General features: G+C 40.0%; 1 protein-coding gene across 1 annotated transcript in view; it reads left to right on the top strand.

Annotated features, from left to right (window-relative positions):
• Positions 1–17,888, top strand: part of LOC591747 (brefeldin A-inhibited guanine nucleotide-exchange protein 3) — a 34,997-nt gene extending 17,109 nt beyond the window's left edge. Inside the window, exons 13-30 of the mRNA XM_030972704.1 lie at positions 168–346; positions 940–1,625; positions 1,977–2,124; positions 2,564–2,736; positions 3,192–3,357; positions 4,289–4,405; positions 5,194–5,412; positions 6,252–6,495; positions 6,982–7,335; positions 7,743–8,091; positions 8,948–9,127; positions 10,103–10,367; positions 10,888–11,155; positions 11,655–11,899; positions 12,391–12,778; positions 13,370–13,598; positions 14,226–14,356; positions 14,757–17,888. Of these exons, the coding sequence (XP_030828564.1) occupies positions 168–346; positions 940–1,625; positions 1,977–2,124; positions 2,564–2,736; positions 3,192–3,357; positions 4,289–4,405; positions 5,194–5,412; positions 6,252–6,495; positions 6,982–7,335; positions 7,743–8,091; positions 8,948–9,127; positions 10,103–10,367; positions 10,888–11,155; positions 11,655–11,899; positions 12,391–12,778; positions 13,370–13,598; positions 14,226–14,356; positions 14,757–16,368 (5,953 nt within the window). The 3' untranslated portion in view covers positions 16,369–17,888. The remainder of the gene's footprint in view (positions 1–167; positions 347–939; positions 1,626–1,976; positions 2,125–2,563; positions 2,737–3,191; positions 3,358–4,288; positions 4,406–5,193; positions 5,413–6,251; positions 6,496–6,981; positions 7,336–7,742; positions 8,092–8,947; positions 9,128–10,102; positions 10,368–10,887; positions 11,156–11,654; positions 11,900–12,390; positions 12,779–13,369; positions 13,599–14,225; positions 14,357–14,756) is intronic.
• Positions 17,889–18,980: the final 1,092 nt, after the last annotated feature.

Here is an 18,980-nt window from a genome sequence, read left to right as displayed (position 1 = left end):
CACAATCACCTATTTCTTTCTTGGACAAAACATAGCCATCTGTAAACTTCAATTTCAATTCAAGACATCCATTCCAACATCTACGGTAAATCTTCAAGAATGCCCTTTTAACTAACCACAAGATGATGACAATCTGATATTTCTCTCTTTTTTTCCTTGGGTTCAAGGCTCATGGATGGTATATCTGAAGCATCAGGTTGCCATGAGGTGTGTCTGTCTAGCATCGGGTGTGTGGGGGCGCTGTTAGCTTCACTGGAACAGATCAGTCATGGGAAAGGAATGGGCCAATGGCAGGCAGAAGAGATCGTCAGGAGAGCCAAGGAGAAAGAAGAAGAAAACAAGAAAGGTTAGATTAAGAATTTAAAGAGTGTTGCAGATGCACTGTGACTGCAGTGTGATAATTCCTAAAAACAATTTTATTTGAGGGTTATTGTATTTTTTGCGCCACAAGGATAGTCTTGCTATAGTCTTGCATATAATTAACACAGAGCATTAAAAAGCATGGTGCTGCTCGTGGCCTAAATTGGCATTGGTATTTACATGACTTAGTATGAATAATTGCTTAGTGATGATCTTAATGCGGTAAGAGATATATAGAAATGAAACTTCATGGTCTTCTTATTTATTTTAAGATGTGTTACATGAACCCTACATGCCAACATAGAACTGTTTGTCATTTCACGGAGGGGGTTGGGGGGGGGGGGGAGGTCTGCTTATAGAGATTATATTTTAGGGTCAACTATTTGAATCAAATGTAATCTTAGGTTATGGGTGACTTTATGTATTCTAACGATGCAAAGCGAATGTGGGGAAGGGGGGTGGGGGAGGTGATTGGTCTCCCCTTGGATGACAATGCTTTAAAGACATTGGCATGCTCTTAGTTTGTATTTTTTGAATTCTTTAACTGACTTGATAAAAGTTACAATCGTCACATTTCAGAAATGGAACAAGAACTGGATGGACTACCTTGCCTTGCACCAGAAAACCTTCATACCAGCTTCCCGCCAGAGCGTAAACAGACGCTGCTGGAACTTGCAGGAGCCTACAGGTCCGTCACAGGAGACGAGGACAGGCCGGGTGAAGGAGTGGACAGGATCGGACTGCCGAACAGAGATGGAGAGAGAGAAGAGGATGGGGATCTGCAGGAGGTGGATCCCATCACGCCCAGAGGAGGATGCGACAATGGAGATGGATTGGAAGAAGATGGAGGGAAGGAGGAAGAGGTGGTGGATGAGGAGGATCCAGTCGCTCTTGCTGCAGCTGCTTTCGCTGCCGACGACGATGATACACAGGACGATGCTGTGGATGATGCTACCAGTGATGCAGTCCAGGATGAAGCAAGGGAGGAGGCAAGAGGCAAAGAAGAGAAGGAGGAGGGGGAAGAGACCAAACAGGTTGCAGGAGAAGGGGGTGAGGAGGACAAAGAAGAGCCTTGTGAAGATTCAGGAGAGGATTCACCTCTTATTTCTCCGGACACGGATCTCAAGAGCAGTGGCCAGTGTCCTGAAGCAGATGCCCAGACGTCAGAGAATGAGGAGAAGGAAGGAGAGAAGAAGGAAGGAGAGAAGGAGGGGGCAGCTAAGGGATCATCTCTACCAGGAAGCCCATCGGCCGCTGCAGAGAAGGTCAGAACTCTTTGATTTGATTTCTTCTGAGTATTCACTTTCTGTTCATTCTATGGTGAACATGTAAATGCGGAGCTGTATGTATTTTACACAGATTAATTGTATATTTACAAGTATGTACTTACTTTGTCTATATCTATAGGATGTAAAACAGAATGTTGAAGTTTTGTTCTTTTTTATGTAATTTGATTATTTGTTGTGAACTGCTGTGTCTGTCCAGGGCCCCATTTTACAAAGAGTTGATATCAATCGCAACTTATTTTCTGGAGTACATTACTGCATATTTTGATCAATATATACATGTCCATTATGATTGGCTCATCCCGTAGCCTTTCCTTTCTTGTTTGATAGGCTGCTTTCCTCAATGCCAAGAAGGAGAAAGAAGCTGCCCAGGACTTCGCTGATGCTCTCCTTGCCATGCTGCCTAGATTTCTAGTCATCGATGATGTGATGGATGTTGATAAGGCCATTCAGCTCTTTGCCTCCAGATATGTGATGGGTAAGCAAGGGAAGTAATAGAACAGTTTAAGATTAAGGGATGTTATCGTCAAATTGAACAAATTAGGCTGTCGTCCAAACATGCTGATAAATGAGGACATCCTTGTACAGTTTTTGTTCGACATTTTTTAATTGATCACATAATTGTGACTTAATCAATATTTTCCTTTGGCATTACTGTTGAACGGGTTAATGATATATGTTTATTTTGCAAACGAGTATTATTTTTGCCACGTCTATTATTGTTGTGTCATATCTTTCTTAATGTACTATAAAATTTTATTTTAACTGTTTTGTATAAACGTTATGCTTTTTGATGTAAATATGTTCATGCTTTAATATTCAGGGCCCCATGGAAGACCACTACCATTGGTGAATGGGATACCCTGACAAATGTTTAGAAATTAATATTACGTTTCCAATTATTTTGCTCTGTGCAGGCTATACCATGAAGAAGACCGATGCAGAAGATGACAAATCTAACAAGCTGAACCTGACCCCGGTCATCAATGCTGATGGTATCTATGTCGCTACTTACGCCTGTCTGCTACTCAACCTTAAACTTGTGAGGAGCGATCACTACCAGAACCCTGCTTCCCTGCCTCTCACTCAGGTGAGTTATGTCCATACAGCATTTATGTCCCTGGTGCATTTAAGCACACTGCTATTGTAATGCCTTTTTTTTCAACAAAAATGGAAGTGGGTTTACCATAAATTGCAAAATATACTTGACATTTGCATAATGGGTGATACTGATGAAACATTTGCTGTCAATCACTCCAATCTTTTTTTCAGTTAAGAATTCATAAATGATAATGATAATACATTCTATTTCTAGAGCGCTTAATACAATATGTTTCTTAGCGCTTTACAAAAAATGGCGATATTCAGATAATAGTACATTAAATCAAGTATCATATTAACAAAGTACAATTAATAACTACTAAACAACCTACATTCGTTAAAAATACAGAAGCACAGATACAATGTACATCCAGTCAATACATTAAAATACAATAGAATACAATTAATTTTAGTTTTTTTTAAATTTTTGTTCCCCCTCTCCAGAAACAATTCATAGACAGTGTGCACTACAGTGGAGTGTTAGTCTACCTGTCAGCCACTTGGTTGGGTGAATTGTATAGGATAATAATTACAAGGAACCTCCTGGAGGACGGAGGCTACCAGCCTGCCATGGAACACTGTAACCGGGCTCTCATCTCCATCCTGACAGGTGAGGAGAAACTTGTTAATCATAGGCAGATAATGAGGAAGATGATGATGATGATGATGATGGTGGTGGTGATGAAGATGATGATGTTGGTGGAGATGATGATGATGATGATGATGTTGATGATGTTGCTGTCATTTTTGTTGATGAACGTTGTGATGAGAAAGTTTGAGCTTAAGATTTTGGTGATGACTATGATGATAGATGATGGTTGTGGTTCTGATAGTGATGACAGTGGTTGTCAGGATTTTGATTGTTGTAATGGAGGTGAAGATGATGATGATAATGACTAAAATGTTTAGTTTTATTAGTATAACTATTCAATAATTTTTTAAATGATGATTACATTAGTGGTGATCAGGGTTCCTGTGATGATAGAGACCATGACAAGACGATGCTGTTGATAAAGATGCAGATCCATATGGTGATGTTGATATATACTACTGATTGTGATGTCAGTGATGATGATAGTGACAATGTGTAAGAGTAGAGGAAGCGTTATGTCAATGATGATGTTATACAAATAATACACAGGTGTGAGTGCGTTTAATATGGTCGATGCAGCGCATGAGGGTATTCACTATGGTGCAATAAAATTCAAGAGGCGTATAGCCAAGAGTATTTTGTACCATTGTGAATACCAGAATAGCGCTGCATCGCCATAACATCACAAACGAAAACCTGTGCATTATTTGTTTTATAAAATGGGTCGACAATCTTACTTTGCAAGGCCATTAGATGTGTCCCCGCAACCTTCATCCATGGTTGTTATCACCAAACTGCACCCCATGCAGATGGTACCATGCATATAGTAAAAAATAATGCACGGTCACATGATCCATTTTGACGCTTCTCATTGGCTACATTCTTGATAACAATAGAAGCTACATGTACAGGAGAGCTTGTTGAATATTCTGTGTCCTCTTTCCTTCAGATCTTGATGGATTAGGAAGCCAGGAGCTCGGTGGTCAGATGCTTCATGATGCTCCTGAATACAATCAGGGGATCGGAACCCTACTAGTCAACAACGCCAACCTTGAAGGATCTGCAGGTATGATAGTGATTTCATTTAATTAACCCATTGACTAATAAATTATCCATTTCCACATGCTTTGATACATGAGTTATCAGGTTCCCATATGTACCTTTTAGGTTTAACTTTACCGTGAAGGAAGCTAGTACACTGTACAGAAAACTCTGCATAAATTGAAGTTGCCCAAATCAATTTTTTTTTCTATTAAAGTTGATTCAAATTTTGTTGACCAAACTATACAAAATTTGTGTTATTTACACTTCCTTAGTCAATTTGTTCATAGATCAAATTATTTTGTGCAGTCCCAACAGATTTGACTTATGCAGAGTTTACTGTATATGGTTGTAATACGTAACACACCTATGCCTTTAATTCCCCCCCCCCCCTGGGGACTTGGTAATTACAGAAGGGCACCAGAAAACCAACTTTGTTTCCTATGCCAGGACTCTCTAGTCAGGAGACCACTATTCTAATATTACATGTAGGTCTTTCTTAAAGACATTAGTCTCCTGGTTGCTTTAATAATTACAATCCTACACACGCTTTCTTGATTAGCAGTCAGGTAAAAAAAATAAACAAAGTGCCTAATGTATCACACAGAGGTTCACAGTAGCTGTTTTCACTGGGGTCAAGGTTTAAAATCTATGCTTTAGCTCCCTGCTAACATTTTAATTTATTGAGACCTGAATTTTGAATTTGGGGCCCCCTTGCATCCTGGGCTCCTGCTATTTTTGTGCTCTGTATCTATGCTGCCTGTACTATACTTCACCTGCAATTAACCTCTACCCACTTATATATTTTTGCAGGTGAGGTGTTTGCACGAGAGCTTCTGACGACCTTCTGGAGGCGTATACTGTCCATCCTGTCCATCCCGCTCTCCTCCAAGCACACCCAGGTAGGCGGTCTGGCCTTCCTGCTGGGCAGTGAGGGGAGCAGCAGCAAGGAGCAGAACTCCAGGGACAGGGACGCCATCTGTCTCAGTCTGGATGGTCTCAGGAAGGCTGCAGAACTCAGCTGTACACTAGGTAAGACCTGTGGGGTGTTTCACAAAGATCCTAAGTTGAACTTATCTCTAAATTGGACAATGATGGAAAGCTGTTAGCATCTATCAAAATATTTTGTAAAAGCTATTTTAAAAGGCATAAAATTATTCAAATCATTCATATTTTCTATTACCAAGGAGATTTCATGTTCTGGATGTGGAATTTATAAAAAGTCTAAAATATTTGAATTTTCGCTTTTGAATATATTCTATTTTAAGGCTACTCTCCATAATTTTTAAGTCCAACTAAGAGATGAGTTTGACTTAGGATCTTTGTGAAACACCCCAAGGAATAAGAATTCAATAATATGCACATGTAGTATTTTGACATATCAGAGAAGGAGAGAAGCAGGTACGTGCATATAAGTACCGGTATATATTCATATGATATGCTCACCAGGTGAGCAGCTGGCCTTTACATAACTGAGCAAACCAACCGCCATCCACTTAATCCCTCTCTTGACACAACCTTGCCTTTAACTTTTATTCCTTATTGATCCTATCTGTAGGCCTCCAGACCCGTTGTGCAGCTGTCCTTGGCCAGCTGAGAGAGGCTTCCTGTCTCAGTGATAATCCCACTCCTGACGCCAACCAAATTTTGTTCCTAAATGATCCTACTTTAATAAACCCTGCTTGTAATCCTGGAAGAATTTAAATGTATTACCATCTCTTTTTGCTCCTCGTAATATGTAAGTTTTTTGTTCCCCAAAGATCCTACTTAAACTCTGCTTGTGATCCTGGAAGAATTTTGAATCTATTATCATGCCTTTTTTTTCTCCTTGTAAAATTTAAGTTTTTGTTTCCAAATGATCTCACTTGTAGGCCTCCAGACTCGTTGTGCCGCTGTCTTCGCCCAGCTGAGCGAGGCATCCTGCGCAAGCGACAATCCCACTCCTGACACCCATCCTGCGGAGACGTCCTCCAGGATGGCAAGCCTCAGGGGCAAGCTGGGCAAGGGGCAGGGGATGAGGCTGCATGCTGCCCATGTCCTTAGCATGGACGCACTGCTCTCCATGGGCCTTGAGATGGGCAGCCATTCTGCAGAATGCTGGAGCCATGTCTTCAGGTAACTGTGTGTGTAATTGGTTTTTTACAGACAGATTAGATATCATTATTTTCGTCTGGGGACCGACCTTTAACCTGGTCCGTCTGAGTCAGTTTGTTGGCGAAGACAGAGAGCTGACCATACCATGAACATTACCGCTAGACCAACTCACATCTCCCTAAAAGGAAATAGCATTCGTAATTTTATACCATTATCTGCGACATTCAAATAGGTAATAGTAGTCACCTCTACATAAAGATCACCTGTATGATGTGGTTGCTTTTACTGTTTCCTCAAAGACAATGTTTAAATGTTGATGGATATTGTATAACCTACAGGGAGAAAACAAATCAATATTTTGGGATAAACTGTATGTTATTTCATTGTAGGGTACAATTTATCGCTCTACATAAATCACAAGGTGTAGAAGTATTGCAACATACATGTGCATTGTATGTATGGAGATGTTGTGTGCATGTATCTTCATCTTTATTGATTTTTCAACAGGTGCTGTGCCTTTGTCTCACAACTCGAACACACGCAATTCAGCAGCACCGAAGCCCAACCCTCGGTCACCCCCATGCCCAACGTCAAAGAATCCACCCGGCCCATGGAACCGATGGAGGAGGCCATGGCGGACGAGCTTGACCTCATTCCCCCCTACATGTCGGGACACGTCCCCGTAGCCCCTCCCCCTGCCGCCCAAGCCCCGCCTCCATCGTCGTCGGGGATCGTCGTGCAAGAGTTCATCAAGAAGGAGATGGAGGAGTTGGGGTTTGAGATTGGGTCAGCCAAGGGTGGTCTCCTCAGTGTGGCCAAGGCTGCTAAGGTGGTCTGTGGACTCTCTGCTGGAGTTGACAGGTACGCAATGGGAACATGATGCTACTGCATATAGGTGTCTGATAATTTCACTTTTCAACAATCAATTTGGAGACTAAGAATTCTAAATTTATTACCCTTGAGTTTATTTTTGCATAAGACGCATTTTAAAAGTAGATTTCCTTTGATTTCACTAGTAATACCATCTGTGAATATCTTGAAATCAAAACTGAAAGTGCATCTTTTCAATTAACTGTAAATCTAAGCATATCAGGAGTTGGTAATGAGGATTAGTGCCTAGCCAAAGGGTATGAGCACAATGACTTGGTTTTGAATCCGAGATGTTCCAGTTACGACATCATTGCTCTACCACCAAGCAATCGCGCCTCCCCACTTTTTATAGTCATTTATTTAGTTTTTTTCTTGAATTTATACTCTCTATTCCTCAGATTATTTGATGATGCTGCATCCAGTCTAAACCTCCACGCCCTTCTGGGTTTCTTGCGCGAGCTACGGCTTGCCTCCCAGGCCCAGCTGTACCGCTGCTCCCAGTCACCTTCATCTGCCAAGGGCGTCGGTCCCATGGGGGAGGATGCTGCCGGTCATACCCTAGCTGACGACCACAGCATGATCACCCCTACCTCGCCCAGTAAGTCCCTCCCAACGGTGGGAAGGGCAGAGACGTCCCTGCTGCTGTTCAGGTTGGGGGATGTGATCCTGAAGTGCGTGAGGCATCCCAGTCGCCCCGTGATCCACATGATGAAGGCCTGGAGTGTCGTCGCTCCTCATCTCATAGAGGTAAGATTAACCAGTAGTTAAAGGGTGTGTAGCATGGCAAATACCGGTTGACAACATCTACTACTTCCTTTGGACAAATGCATGTAAGACTTGATTGATGGTCAGCGCCCTAGCATTCGCGAAACAGACCAAAGTTCTCCTCACGCTTTGGTTTTGTGTATATTGCACACACATGAATACTGCGGTCACGTCATCCGTAGTATTATACTCGATTGGCCCTGATTCAGGCCAAGGGAAAGACATATAGTCTCGTCATGCTACAACTCCTTTAAAATAGAGGTGATGGTGGTAGTTGTGATAATGCTGATAGCCATTGTGGTGACAGTGATACAAATACTAGTGATTCACACGTATTAGCCAAGTTGCACGGTCAACAGGAACCTTTCGATACAGTCAATCACTTGTGGACAACTCTCCATGACTTTTGTACATCAAATTTCATGTTTTTCCTTCTTTCTTGTGATTGAGATAATCTACTCCCCTGAAAGCAAGGTATAGAATGCAAAATGATATTCTACTTCACATGTTATGAAACCGGATCAAGAATACCAATAAATATGAAGAAAATAGAAGAATTTTGAAATTTGATGTACAAAAGGCATGGAGAGTCGTCCAAAAATAATGTCATCAAATTGAATATCGCCCTCTAGTGACTAGTCATTTCCAAAAGCTTCAACTTCCTTATTCCTTGCCCAACTTTGTTCAAATTTCACTGATTTTATTCAAATATCTTAAACTTTACAATAAAAGTAACTAAGTATGAAGGTTTTGGTTCCCTTTAAGCTAAAAGAACGTGTGAATGGTTATAAAAACCCAGACAATGTACATGTTTACCATGACATTCTCTCGTCTATAGTCTGCCTGTCACAAGGACCGTCACGTGTCCAAGCGAGCCATCGACATCATCCACGATGTCCTCACGGAGGTGATGATGTCCAGCCAGGAGCTACCCCACTTCAACTTCCATGAGGCTCTTCTCAAACCCTTTGAGAGTCTGCTGAGGCTGGAGCTCTGTGACAGTGATGTCCAAGATCAGGTAATAGCCACAGTTAATCTACATCTGCCTTTCTCCAACCAGGTGTACTGAATCATAAATAATGCTTGTGTTTCATAAAGCTGTTCGTAAAGTTACGCATGAATTTACGAACAACTTGAATATGACGTGCCAGAGAGGATGCCCAAAGTTTTTCCAAAATTTTTAACAAAGTGTGACTATATTTCCAATAACCTCAATTAAATTATAGCACAAAATATACTTTGCATTAAAAATGATTGTTATAATAAGAATGTTAATCTATATCTGCACAGTTCAACTTAAGTTGATGCAGTTAAAAATGATTGAGCATCCCATTTGGCTTTTCATATATAAGTCATTCGTAAAGTCATGTGTAACTTTACAAACAGCTTTATGAAACGCAGATGTGGCATGTAACCTTGTAAGTCAGATACACCAAGCAACAAACATACAATTTCTGACGTTACATACTGTGAAAATGCAGGGTGATACAAAAACAGGCCAAAACATTTAGAGTAATTGTCCGATTTTTGCAATTTCATTTACAATCTTTGAAATGTCATCTTTCCAGCAAAAAAATTATTGTTAACAGTTTATTATTTAATTCTAAATGAAATATCATGTATTATACTGCTAATTGGTTTTGCATTATTTTAATTTTCAATACACGTCAGATGGTGTAAATTCCATGTGCGGTAACACTGGAACAATCGATTGGAGGAATGCACTATAAGAAATGGTCCCCTGTGGAAGAATTATTTTGATTATACATGTATATCCTATGATATACCTGTACACTGTAGAAAAGGAAGTGTTACCCATCATTTCTGTATTGTTTGACGTTTTTCATCTGTTGTTACCGTTTGTAATTATTGTGCAATGATGTTATGATTATTGTTATCATAATGCATGTACGAATTACTTGATTGATAAAATTTTTAAATGATAATAAAAAATGAATAAAAAACACTGGTATAATCGTTTCCTCCCTGTTAGGTCGTCTCTTCAATATGTGAGCTTGTCGAGGGATCCTTTTCAAACATCAAGTCTGGCTGGCGCCCTCTATTTGGAGCCCTGCGAGCGGTGCGCATGCAACCCCATCAGCATCACGAATCGGACGACTCACCGGACAGGGCGGAACACCCATTGGCCCCGGTGTGCAACGTGTTTGAAGCTTTCCTCAACACAGATAACGTGACTGTGTTTGCGAATGCTGCCATTGACTGCATACTATGTCTTCTGAAATTCGTCAGGGGTGGAAGTGAGTTGAGACTGACGTTTTTATGCAATATAAATATTTGAATCTCAAGTCAACAACTTGTTCACTGGTATTTTTAGAAATGTGATAAAAAGAAAACTTATTAAACCTTGTACATTCAAAGAATGAAAAAAAGTTTACTTTGCACAGATGTACACAGACATGGATTAGAATAATTGTGGAACATGATTGTTCATTTGTACTAATGATTGCTAGTAACAAGTGCAGAATTGGAATGTTTTAGCCAGATTTTCATGAGGTGAGGTATAGTTCAAAAAGCATTCAAAGGATAATGATTTTCTGATGAGAACCTTACCTTGACTAGTATGTGAATGTAATGAGTTATCAGTACTAGTATTGCTTGAAAGTAGAACATTTAGATGAATATTGAAATAAAGAAACACATTTTTCAAAAGCTTTTTCTGAAGAAACCTTAATATCTAAGCATGTAGTTCCATTATAACTCCACTCCTGCCTTTACCACTAAATTGCATATTTTGTTATCATAAATTTTTTTCTCAAGACAATGCTGGTATATCAGAAACCAGCAGTGAGGCTGAAGAAGGTGACGGTAGCGGCTCTCAGGCCAAGCCCTCATCCCCACAGCAACGACCCCCAATGACCTACGGTGTCTTCGACCTCTGCTTCCCAGCGCTCAACTACCTTCACCGGTGCCACAAGATTCTTGCCTCCATTCACCAGATGCCATCCTGCCCTATGTTCAGGGGAGCGCATTCCATCAGGCTGGTAGCCAGGGAGAGCTTCCCTGCAGGAGAACTGTCCCCTCAAAGGTTAGCTACTAAACGTGGATTGGCATTCATTTGAATCCAACTTGCTCAATCTGTACACGTGGTCCACTATGATAATAATAATGATTATAAGAATAATAATAATAATATGTCTTGTTTACCAAGGGTAGCCTCATCAGTATTAATACTGTTCTCCCTGACGGCCCTGCAATCATATTGTTACTCAGGCTTTAGCCAAGTTCCATGATAAGGCGCTCAAGCAATTAAGGAACACCTTCCATTGTCGGTAACTTGATATTCTCTATAATACAGAATTGAGCAAGGGAACCCCAGAAGATATCAAGATGATGCATGAAACTGGGCACAACTCCATGCTGCTGTTTTAGTATGTGGTAAAACAACAACATGGCTGATACCATTTATATGATGTGCTAGGCAATTCAAATTAGTGATGGAAGTAAAGAAGCTTTCAATTAGGAAACCTATACCAACTTCTCTAGAAATAGATTGACAGTAGCATGTTTTCTCTTGCCTGGTCTAGGTCCTTTCCTCTCCCAAGCTCGCCAACATCTCCTAGAAACGGAGGGCTGTCATCCCTCGGTGTAGATGATGCGCTCTTCCAACCTATCGCCATGGAATCAGTGGATGACTACACAGGCATCATCCGGGTGTGGTTCCTTCTGCTGGAGGGGTTGACAGGAGCGGTGGCCCTCTGCCCTAGACGATACCAACCTCCTACTCTGGAGCTACTCTTTGAACTCTTGAGGGTGATGGCAGTCAATCCAGGTAAAAGGAGATCGTTAGGCACTAGTTGTGTTGATTTGATTTGCTGTGATTTGACTTTTACCACATATTGCAGGGATGCCAGTTTTCAGGCAATAGCCTGAATTCAGGCCCTTGCGAGTAATTTTCAGACCATAGTTTAGGCTTTTATGTGTACAAAATAGCTCATTCTAGGTGATTTTCAGGCCCTCTAAAAAATTCTACCTGGCATCCCTGATATTGGCAACATAGTAATAAACAATGATGAATCTAACACAAACTTACTGGTTTTTAGTCATTCTCGACATTTAACTTCTTGTAACAGAAAGCAGATTCGGTAAGAACTGATATTGCTTTTGCGTAATACTATTCTTTGACTGGAATCTTTAGATAGTGACAGTGCCCGTCATTTCTCAATTCTTTTTTGTATTCGACAGATATATTTCTAGAGAGCTTTAGTTTCATTTATTTGATATTTTAGTTCATCCATATTCTCCATTTTCTCACTGGCTCAGGCCCCATGTTTGGTGTCTACGCTGTGACCGAGCTCCTCCTGCCTATGATGCACTCCTGGGTCCGTCGCAACCGCCACGTCCACTCCACCTGGGACGCCACCACCGCCAACTTCAAGCAGGCATGTGGTCTGGCAACCGACCTTGTGGTGGAGCACCTGACCCAGGAGGACACTCAGGGGAACTCCCCGTCAGCTACTCAGGGGAACCCCCAGCCGGCTACTCAGGGGAACTCCCAGTCGGCGGGTAGCACGGATGGGGCAGAGGATATCCCACCACTGCCACCGGTAAATGGCCGCTGCCTGATGCTGAAGCAGATGCTGGATATCCTGGTGGAATGCATAGGGCAGTCCAATGAATCAGTGGCCAGGCTAGGATGCTCCTGCATCAGGTAGGCTGCTCCAAAGATATATTCAATCATTGAACCAAGAGCAGCACACTTGAGAGATTTGAAACTAATGATAATAGCATCTCCTGAGTCTGAGTCCAGATTGAATCACAAGGTTGCTACAATTTTTATATAGATTGAATGTGCTACAGATTCCAAAGATATATTCAATCATTGAACCAAGAGCAGCACACTTGAGAGATTTGAAACTAATGATAATAGCATCTCCTGAGTCTGAGTCCAGATTGAATCACAAGGTTGCTACAATTTTTATATAGATTGAAATGTGCTACAGATTCCAAAGATATATTCAATCATTGAACCAAGAGCAGCACACTTGAGAGATTTGAAACTAATGATAATAGCATCTCCTGAGTCTGAGTCCAGATTGAATCACAAGGTTGCTACAATTTTTATATAGATTGAATGTGCTACAGATTCATTTCTCTATGCTTTTTTAATGATAACTGTATATTAAAAAGGAGATATTTGCCTGGTAGAAAAAGAAATATGCATAATCATGTGATACAAATTGATTATCGATCGATAGTATATATTCTTGAATCTTTCTCATTCAAAAAAATATCATCGCAGACATCTGTTACTGAGTGCTGGTCCTAGTTTCACCCATGACATGTGGACGGTGGCCTGCAATGGCATGCAGCGAGCTGTGGCGACCAGCCTCCGCAGCATCAGACAACTGATGTCCTGCTTCCAGCCCGGTTCAGACGACTTCATGGGCGATGTCTGCCCTGTCAAGGTCGCCGCTCGCAAGGATGTGACGGATATGGAATACCTCAGGCTGCAACAACTTGCACAACAGGTGAAACCATCATATATGAGACCTGATTATATATACTGTCAGTTAAAAAGTAAATTATTCATACCTATAGCAAGGTTTGTAATTTTTCAATTATGTGACAAACTAATTTGTCCCAATTTTTTTTGATAATGTGACATATTAAAGCTTATATCTAAAAGTATCCAACAAAGGCCCTAATTCAACCATCCACCTTTCATTCTTGAGTTATGACTTTCATTCTTGAGTTATGAAATACAAACAAAACATGAAATTCACAAGGGGTATGAATTCTTCAGGTGTAAAGTGTATTTATGTGTACATGCAAGACAGGGTGCCCTTTTGATCCTGCCTCTGCTACATAGGTCTGGAAAAGTCAAAATGTACAGGAACCTGTTCATTGAGTATTGATACTCTGCTAGCAATAAAAATGAATGATATAGAAGTCACAGAGCATTGTTGTTTGTTATAGAGTAGTTAGCAAATACTTTGCTTGACCTTTTATTCAATTTTCCTAAATCATAACCTCCTGTTGTCTGTAAGACTAAGAATTTATTGATTTAAGTAAAACATCAAAGTTTTGCGACTGAAAACGTCTCACTTACAGATTGTGCTGTGAATATCACCAATGATTTTCTCCATTACATGTAGGTATTCCAATTGGATTCCCAGCGACCTCTTTCCATGGAGATGACCCCTCAGGATGACCCGAGGTCATTCATCTTTATCATCTATCCTCCTGATACGGACCTCACCACCAATATTGATCAAATTAAATCCAGGTACAATATGAAGTTCTCATGATTCCCTATGGAATAAGAAGCTACCATTTTTTAATGTATAATCATGTTCATTTTTTATGATTTTATTAGAAATACAAAGTATTTTAAATGATTGTGTCTCTAGTATCTCTGGAATAGGACTCACAGACCTAGGTACTATCCCATATTCTTTCTTAACTTATACTATATGTATTGAGTAAAATCATTAATTGACAAGTAAATGCGTATTCTGTAGGAGGAAATTTATCAATGTTTTTGTGCATCCTGTGGAAGTTGAACCTTGATAACAATTGGATTCAGAGCTTTATTTAGTATTTTGTATGTGTTTGTGTTACTCTTTAATGGGGTTAGAATATTTTTGAATGTTAAATAACATGATCTAACTTTGTTTTCTTCTCAGGGTGTCTTTCCGTGGTATAGTCCTCGGTCTGTTGGCTCACCAGCTTTTAGTTCAGACGCTAGGTACCATCCTCCTCCATGGGTCTGAGATTCAAGTCTCTGGTGAGCACACCGCCATCTCCACCACTAGCCTGCCGTCAAAGCTGAGCCCCCATGATGGAGCGGATGGCCCCAACTCACCTACTACCACCACCAACTCCAGTAAGGTTCCCCCATTCGACTCTTCACTACCGGGCCTCCTGGCGTACCTCTCGCCCCGGAACCTCTCTCTCCTCCTAGAGTGCTTTGTTCAGTCCTACCAGATTGCCTGCGAGTTCAACAGCAGGCCAGGGTTGAAGTTTCTCCTGCAGAAGGTGGCCAGGTTTGAGGTGGCGGCCAACCTCTACTGGCAGGGTGCCATGAGCTTCACCTTCTACCTCCACACCCTCCTGGAGCTCTGCCACCACACCCCTCGCAATAAAATGGAGGCGGCCCACATCAAGGGGATCATACGGGCGCTGTGCAGGCATGAGGGTAGTCCTGAGCAGGTCACAAAGTTTGGAGAAGGGGACATGGGTCCAGCAGAAGAGACGACATCGAGCACCGCCTCTCCTAATGGAGATAACTCTCGTCAGCGATCGGGTACCTTGCAGAGTAGGGGTAGTGTCAGCAGTGTCAGCAGCGTGGACAATTTGCACCTGAAATGTGACTTGACCTTTCACCCTACCTCCATGGGGGATCTCGATTGGCTGATTAAGCGGCTTCATGGTATCTGTAACGATGTCTGTGCCTCCTTCATTCAGCTGCATGTTACCCCAAATTGTGGTACGAACGAGGCCCCTCTGTCCTCAGACATGGCTCTCTTTTTCTTAGTGGCACCCACTACGTCACCTAAAGAAAGCCGGGACAGGATGTTCACCTTTGAACTTGAGGATGATCCTCTGTCTGATGGAGACATTGATGATGACGAGGATGATGACAAGGATGATGAGAAGGAAAGGGAAGCCAATGGCGAAACAAAACAGAGCAGGCAACACCGAAGCAGTCTTCCAAGAGCCAAAGGTTTCAAATTTGCCTCCCATTGGACTCCTAATGTCAAGTATGGGTCGGAGGTCAATGGCGATGTCAGGGAGCATGAGGTCAATGTGATCGAGCAGCGCAAGAAGATGTTACAACAAGGAAGCAGTGGGGAAGAGGAAGGGCAGATCTACACTGTAGCAACCAAGAAGGCCATCAAGAGTCTCATGCAGGAGTACAAGAAGCGCAAGCTCCACCACTCCCGCTCCGTCTTCGTCAAGAAGCCCACCTTTAAGGAGCAGATGTACGGCCGCATCAAGGCCAAGGAAGCAGCTGCGAAGCTGACGCCGGTGGAGCGCCAACGCCGCAAGCAGATCCAGGAGGAACAGAAGTCGTCCATCCTGCAGGACGGAGAGGCACAGATGCAGACGTGGGGCAACATGCTGGGCACCATGCTGAAGCTCCTACAGCTCCTACCGGACGAACAGTTCAGCGCCTTCCTCCCGGCCATCTTCCCTTGCATCAACCAGCTCGTATGTCATGTGACCAACGATCAGGTCAGGCAAGGGGTCATGGAGTTCATGGACAGGGTCGCACGCATTCATGGAATCGTCTGATTTCCATGTTCCACTTGCAGATTTTTCAAATGTACACTATACTTTAACAGTTAATTATGAAACAAGTAGTTTTCATTGACTGATGACTATGTAGATTTGTTGTTCTGAATAGCTCTGTACTTACTTTTTCTTAAGGTTATTAAAGAATTGCTTACTTTTTCTTAAGGTTATTTATTTGTTTTGTTTATGTGTGTAGATTACTACCGTATTGGTTAATAGAGATTTTGCCTCTTTCATCTTGACATTACTTCAATCTTATTTCTTATGCTGTTTATTTATATTGTGCTATATTATATTATTGAAAATATATTAAGTAGATCTTTTAAAGTAAAGTTTAAGAAGATCTGAGAAGATTATAGCGAAGAAAAAAATAAGTGGAGCAGGCAAATTGTCTCATGATCATCAATGTACATTTATTATTCAAACTGTATTTGGTTTTGTGGAGGATTGAATACAGTGATCTGTTTTATTTTACTATACTATCCTGTGCATCATTCTTAGAAAAACCTTGAAAAAAGAAACAGTATTTTGATTCTGCTGTGCAATATAATGATACATTCCATAAGAATTCATGAAACAGAAAATCAGGCCAATCATTTTAATAATGAGTGCAGTTATTAACAAAACAGCTATCAGACAATTCATTAATGTATCCCAAATTAAGGCAGCTTATATCGCTTACTTTGAAAAATTTGTTGTCATTGAATTTACTCAGATTTAAGATTTAAGCAAGTTGTTTATTGAAAAGGGCACAAGTGTAGATGTGCAGTATTCTAATTCTCATTTGATAGATTTTAATTTATTTTCAGTTGTTTTATTTTGCTACTAGTAAGAGGCTGATATATTACATTACACATAGACTTAACATCATTTTAGAGCAGGGGAAAGGTAGTCAAATTTGTTAGATAAAAGGCATGTCTATATCTTTAAAACAAGAATTGTTTGAACTGTAAAAGAAACGGATCTATGTTTGCATTTAGAGTTAGAAAATTCCACAAATTTACACGCTACAATGTGCATGAATTTGATTTGATTATATTTGATTTTATGACATTACTTTGTATATGCTTGATTCTTGAACAGCTTTAGTTTTAGATTAGATTAGCATAATTAAAGGATGTATAAGTTGTGATTTAATGAAACTTATTTGTGTATTAGATAATCCTTTTTGGGTAGATATGAGGAATAAGCCTTCCCTTTGAACTTCCATTTAAAAAAAGAAAGGTTTACTATCACACTATGGTGGAAATATTTCTAATTATTTCTGAGTATAGACTATTGTAACTAACACCTAACATTATACATATTTGCCTACACATGGTTTCTACAGAAATTATTGGCCAGGAATCATCTTGATTGTTTTCATAATTATACCCAAATCAACGCTTTGAATACATTTATTTACATAACGGCATGTGCATGTATTGACAGCTAATATTTTCATTGACATCTTGGATATTATCTGTATAAAATTATGTACACTTGAAATATTGTATCAAACCATATTATGTTCATGAAAATGTCTGATGAAAAAGAAAGAAAAAAAAAGATGCAGATACCAATAAATCAAATCAAATCTAACCTTGATTACATTATTTTGAAATAATGTACATTCTTCTGGTATAGATATAAATAAAAGTACATGTACTATAAACTACATGTCTTCGATCTTTGTGGCTAATGTACGTGCACATAGAGGGTAGTGAATAAATTTCAAGGAGAAACGTGTTACTATTAAGTTTGTTCAAACTACACCATAAAAGTTTGGTTCATGTGGGTTATGAGGCCTTTGAGGTTATTTTGCCAATTATATTAATTTTATTTAAGTAAATCAGAATTCAATATGGCTGTCAACTCGGTTTCTTGATATCTTTGCAATAAGAAAACATAAGGGTCAATTTTGAGTTGGGTTTACGGCCACAAGAAATTTCCCTCAAATACCTACTTACAATGATTTATTTCCTCCAACATTCTTTTACATTTCTGTAACTGAAGAAGGAAAAAATTGCATATAATATTTATGAAAAAAATTCATTCAAACACTATTAATTCCTACTACTTACTACATGTATGTATTCCAGGATTCAGTTCTCATTGCCAAAAAAAATGCTCTCCTGCTTTAATAATATTGATCATTCCACTGAGATAATCACATTTGATCATCACGATTATGATGGTTTTATAATTTATTATACGTGCAATTCATTTTCTTAATCACCTTTAACATGAATCATGTGCAATGTTTATTCAGGTATTTAAGTGTATTGATATAAATTACATCATGAGGCATGTATTCTTTTATTTCATGTATATTTATTCAAATTATGATATGGATTAATGATTTGCCATAAAAATATTTTAATTTTGTGTATTTATTTAGGTATTTAGTTATTTATGTAGTTACATATTTAGTTATATATTATTGATAACTTTAGATGATCTAAGGATAAGATTGAGTTCTAGTCATGCAATTTCATTTATAAAAGAAACTGGAAGTGATTGGAAAAGGTTGAACTTGTAGCAGATCAGTATTGGCGATACTGTGAGTTTTTGGAATCGTCAAAATGATAAGAAATAGGCCCATACAGTCTTGCTAAAAGTAACATGCACTG

Source organism: Strongylocentrotus purpuratus, unplaced genomic scaffold (assembly GCF_000002235.5).
Source record: "Strongylocentrotus purpuratus isolate Spur 01 unplaced genomic scaffold, Spur_5.0 spur5_contig_863, whole genome shotgun sequence".
NCBI lineage: Eukaryota > Metazoa > Echinodermata > Echinoidea > Camarodonta > Strongylocentrotidae > Strongylocentrotus > Strongylocentrotus purpuratus.
This window is presented reverse-complemented; position numbering and strand designations above follow the sequence as displayed.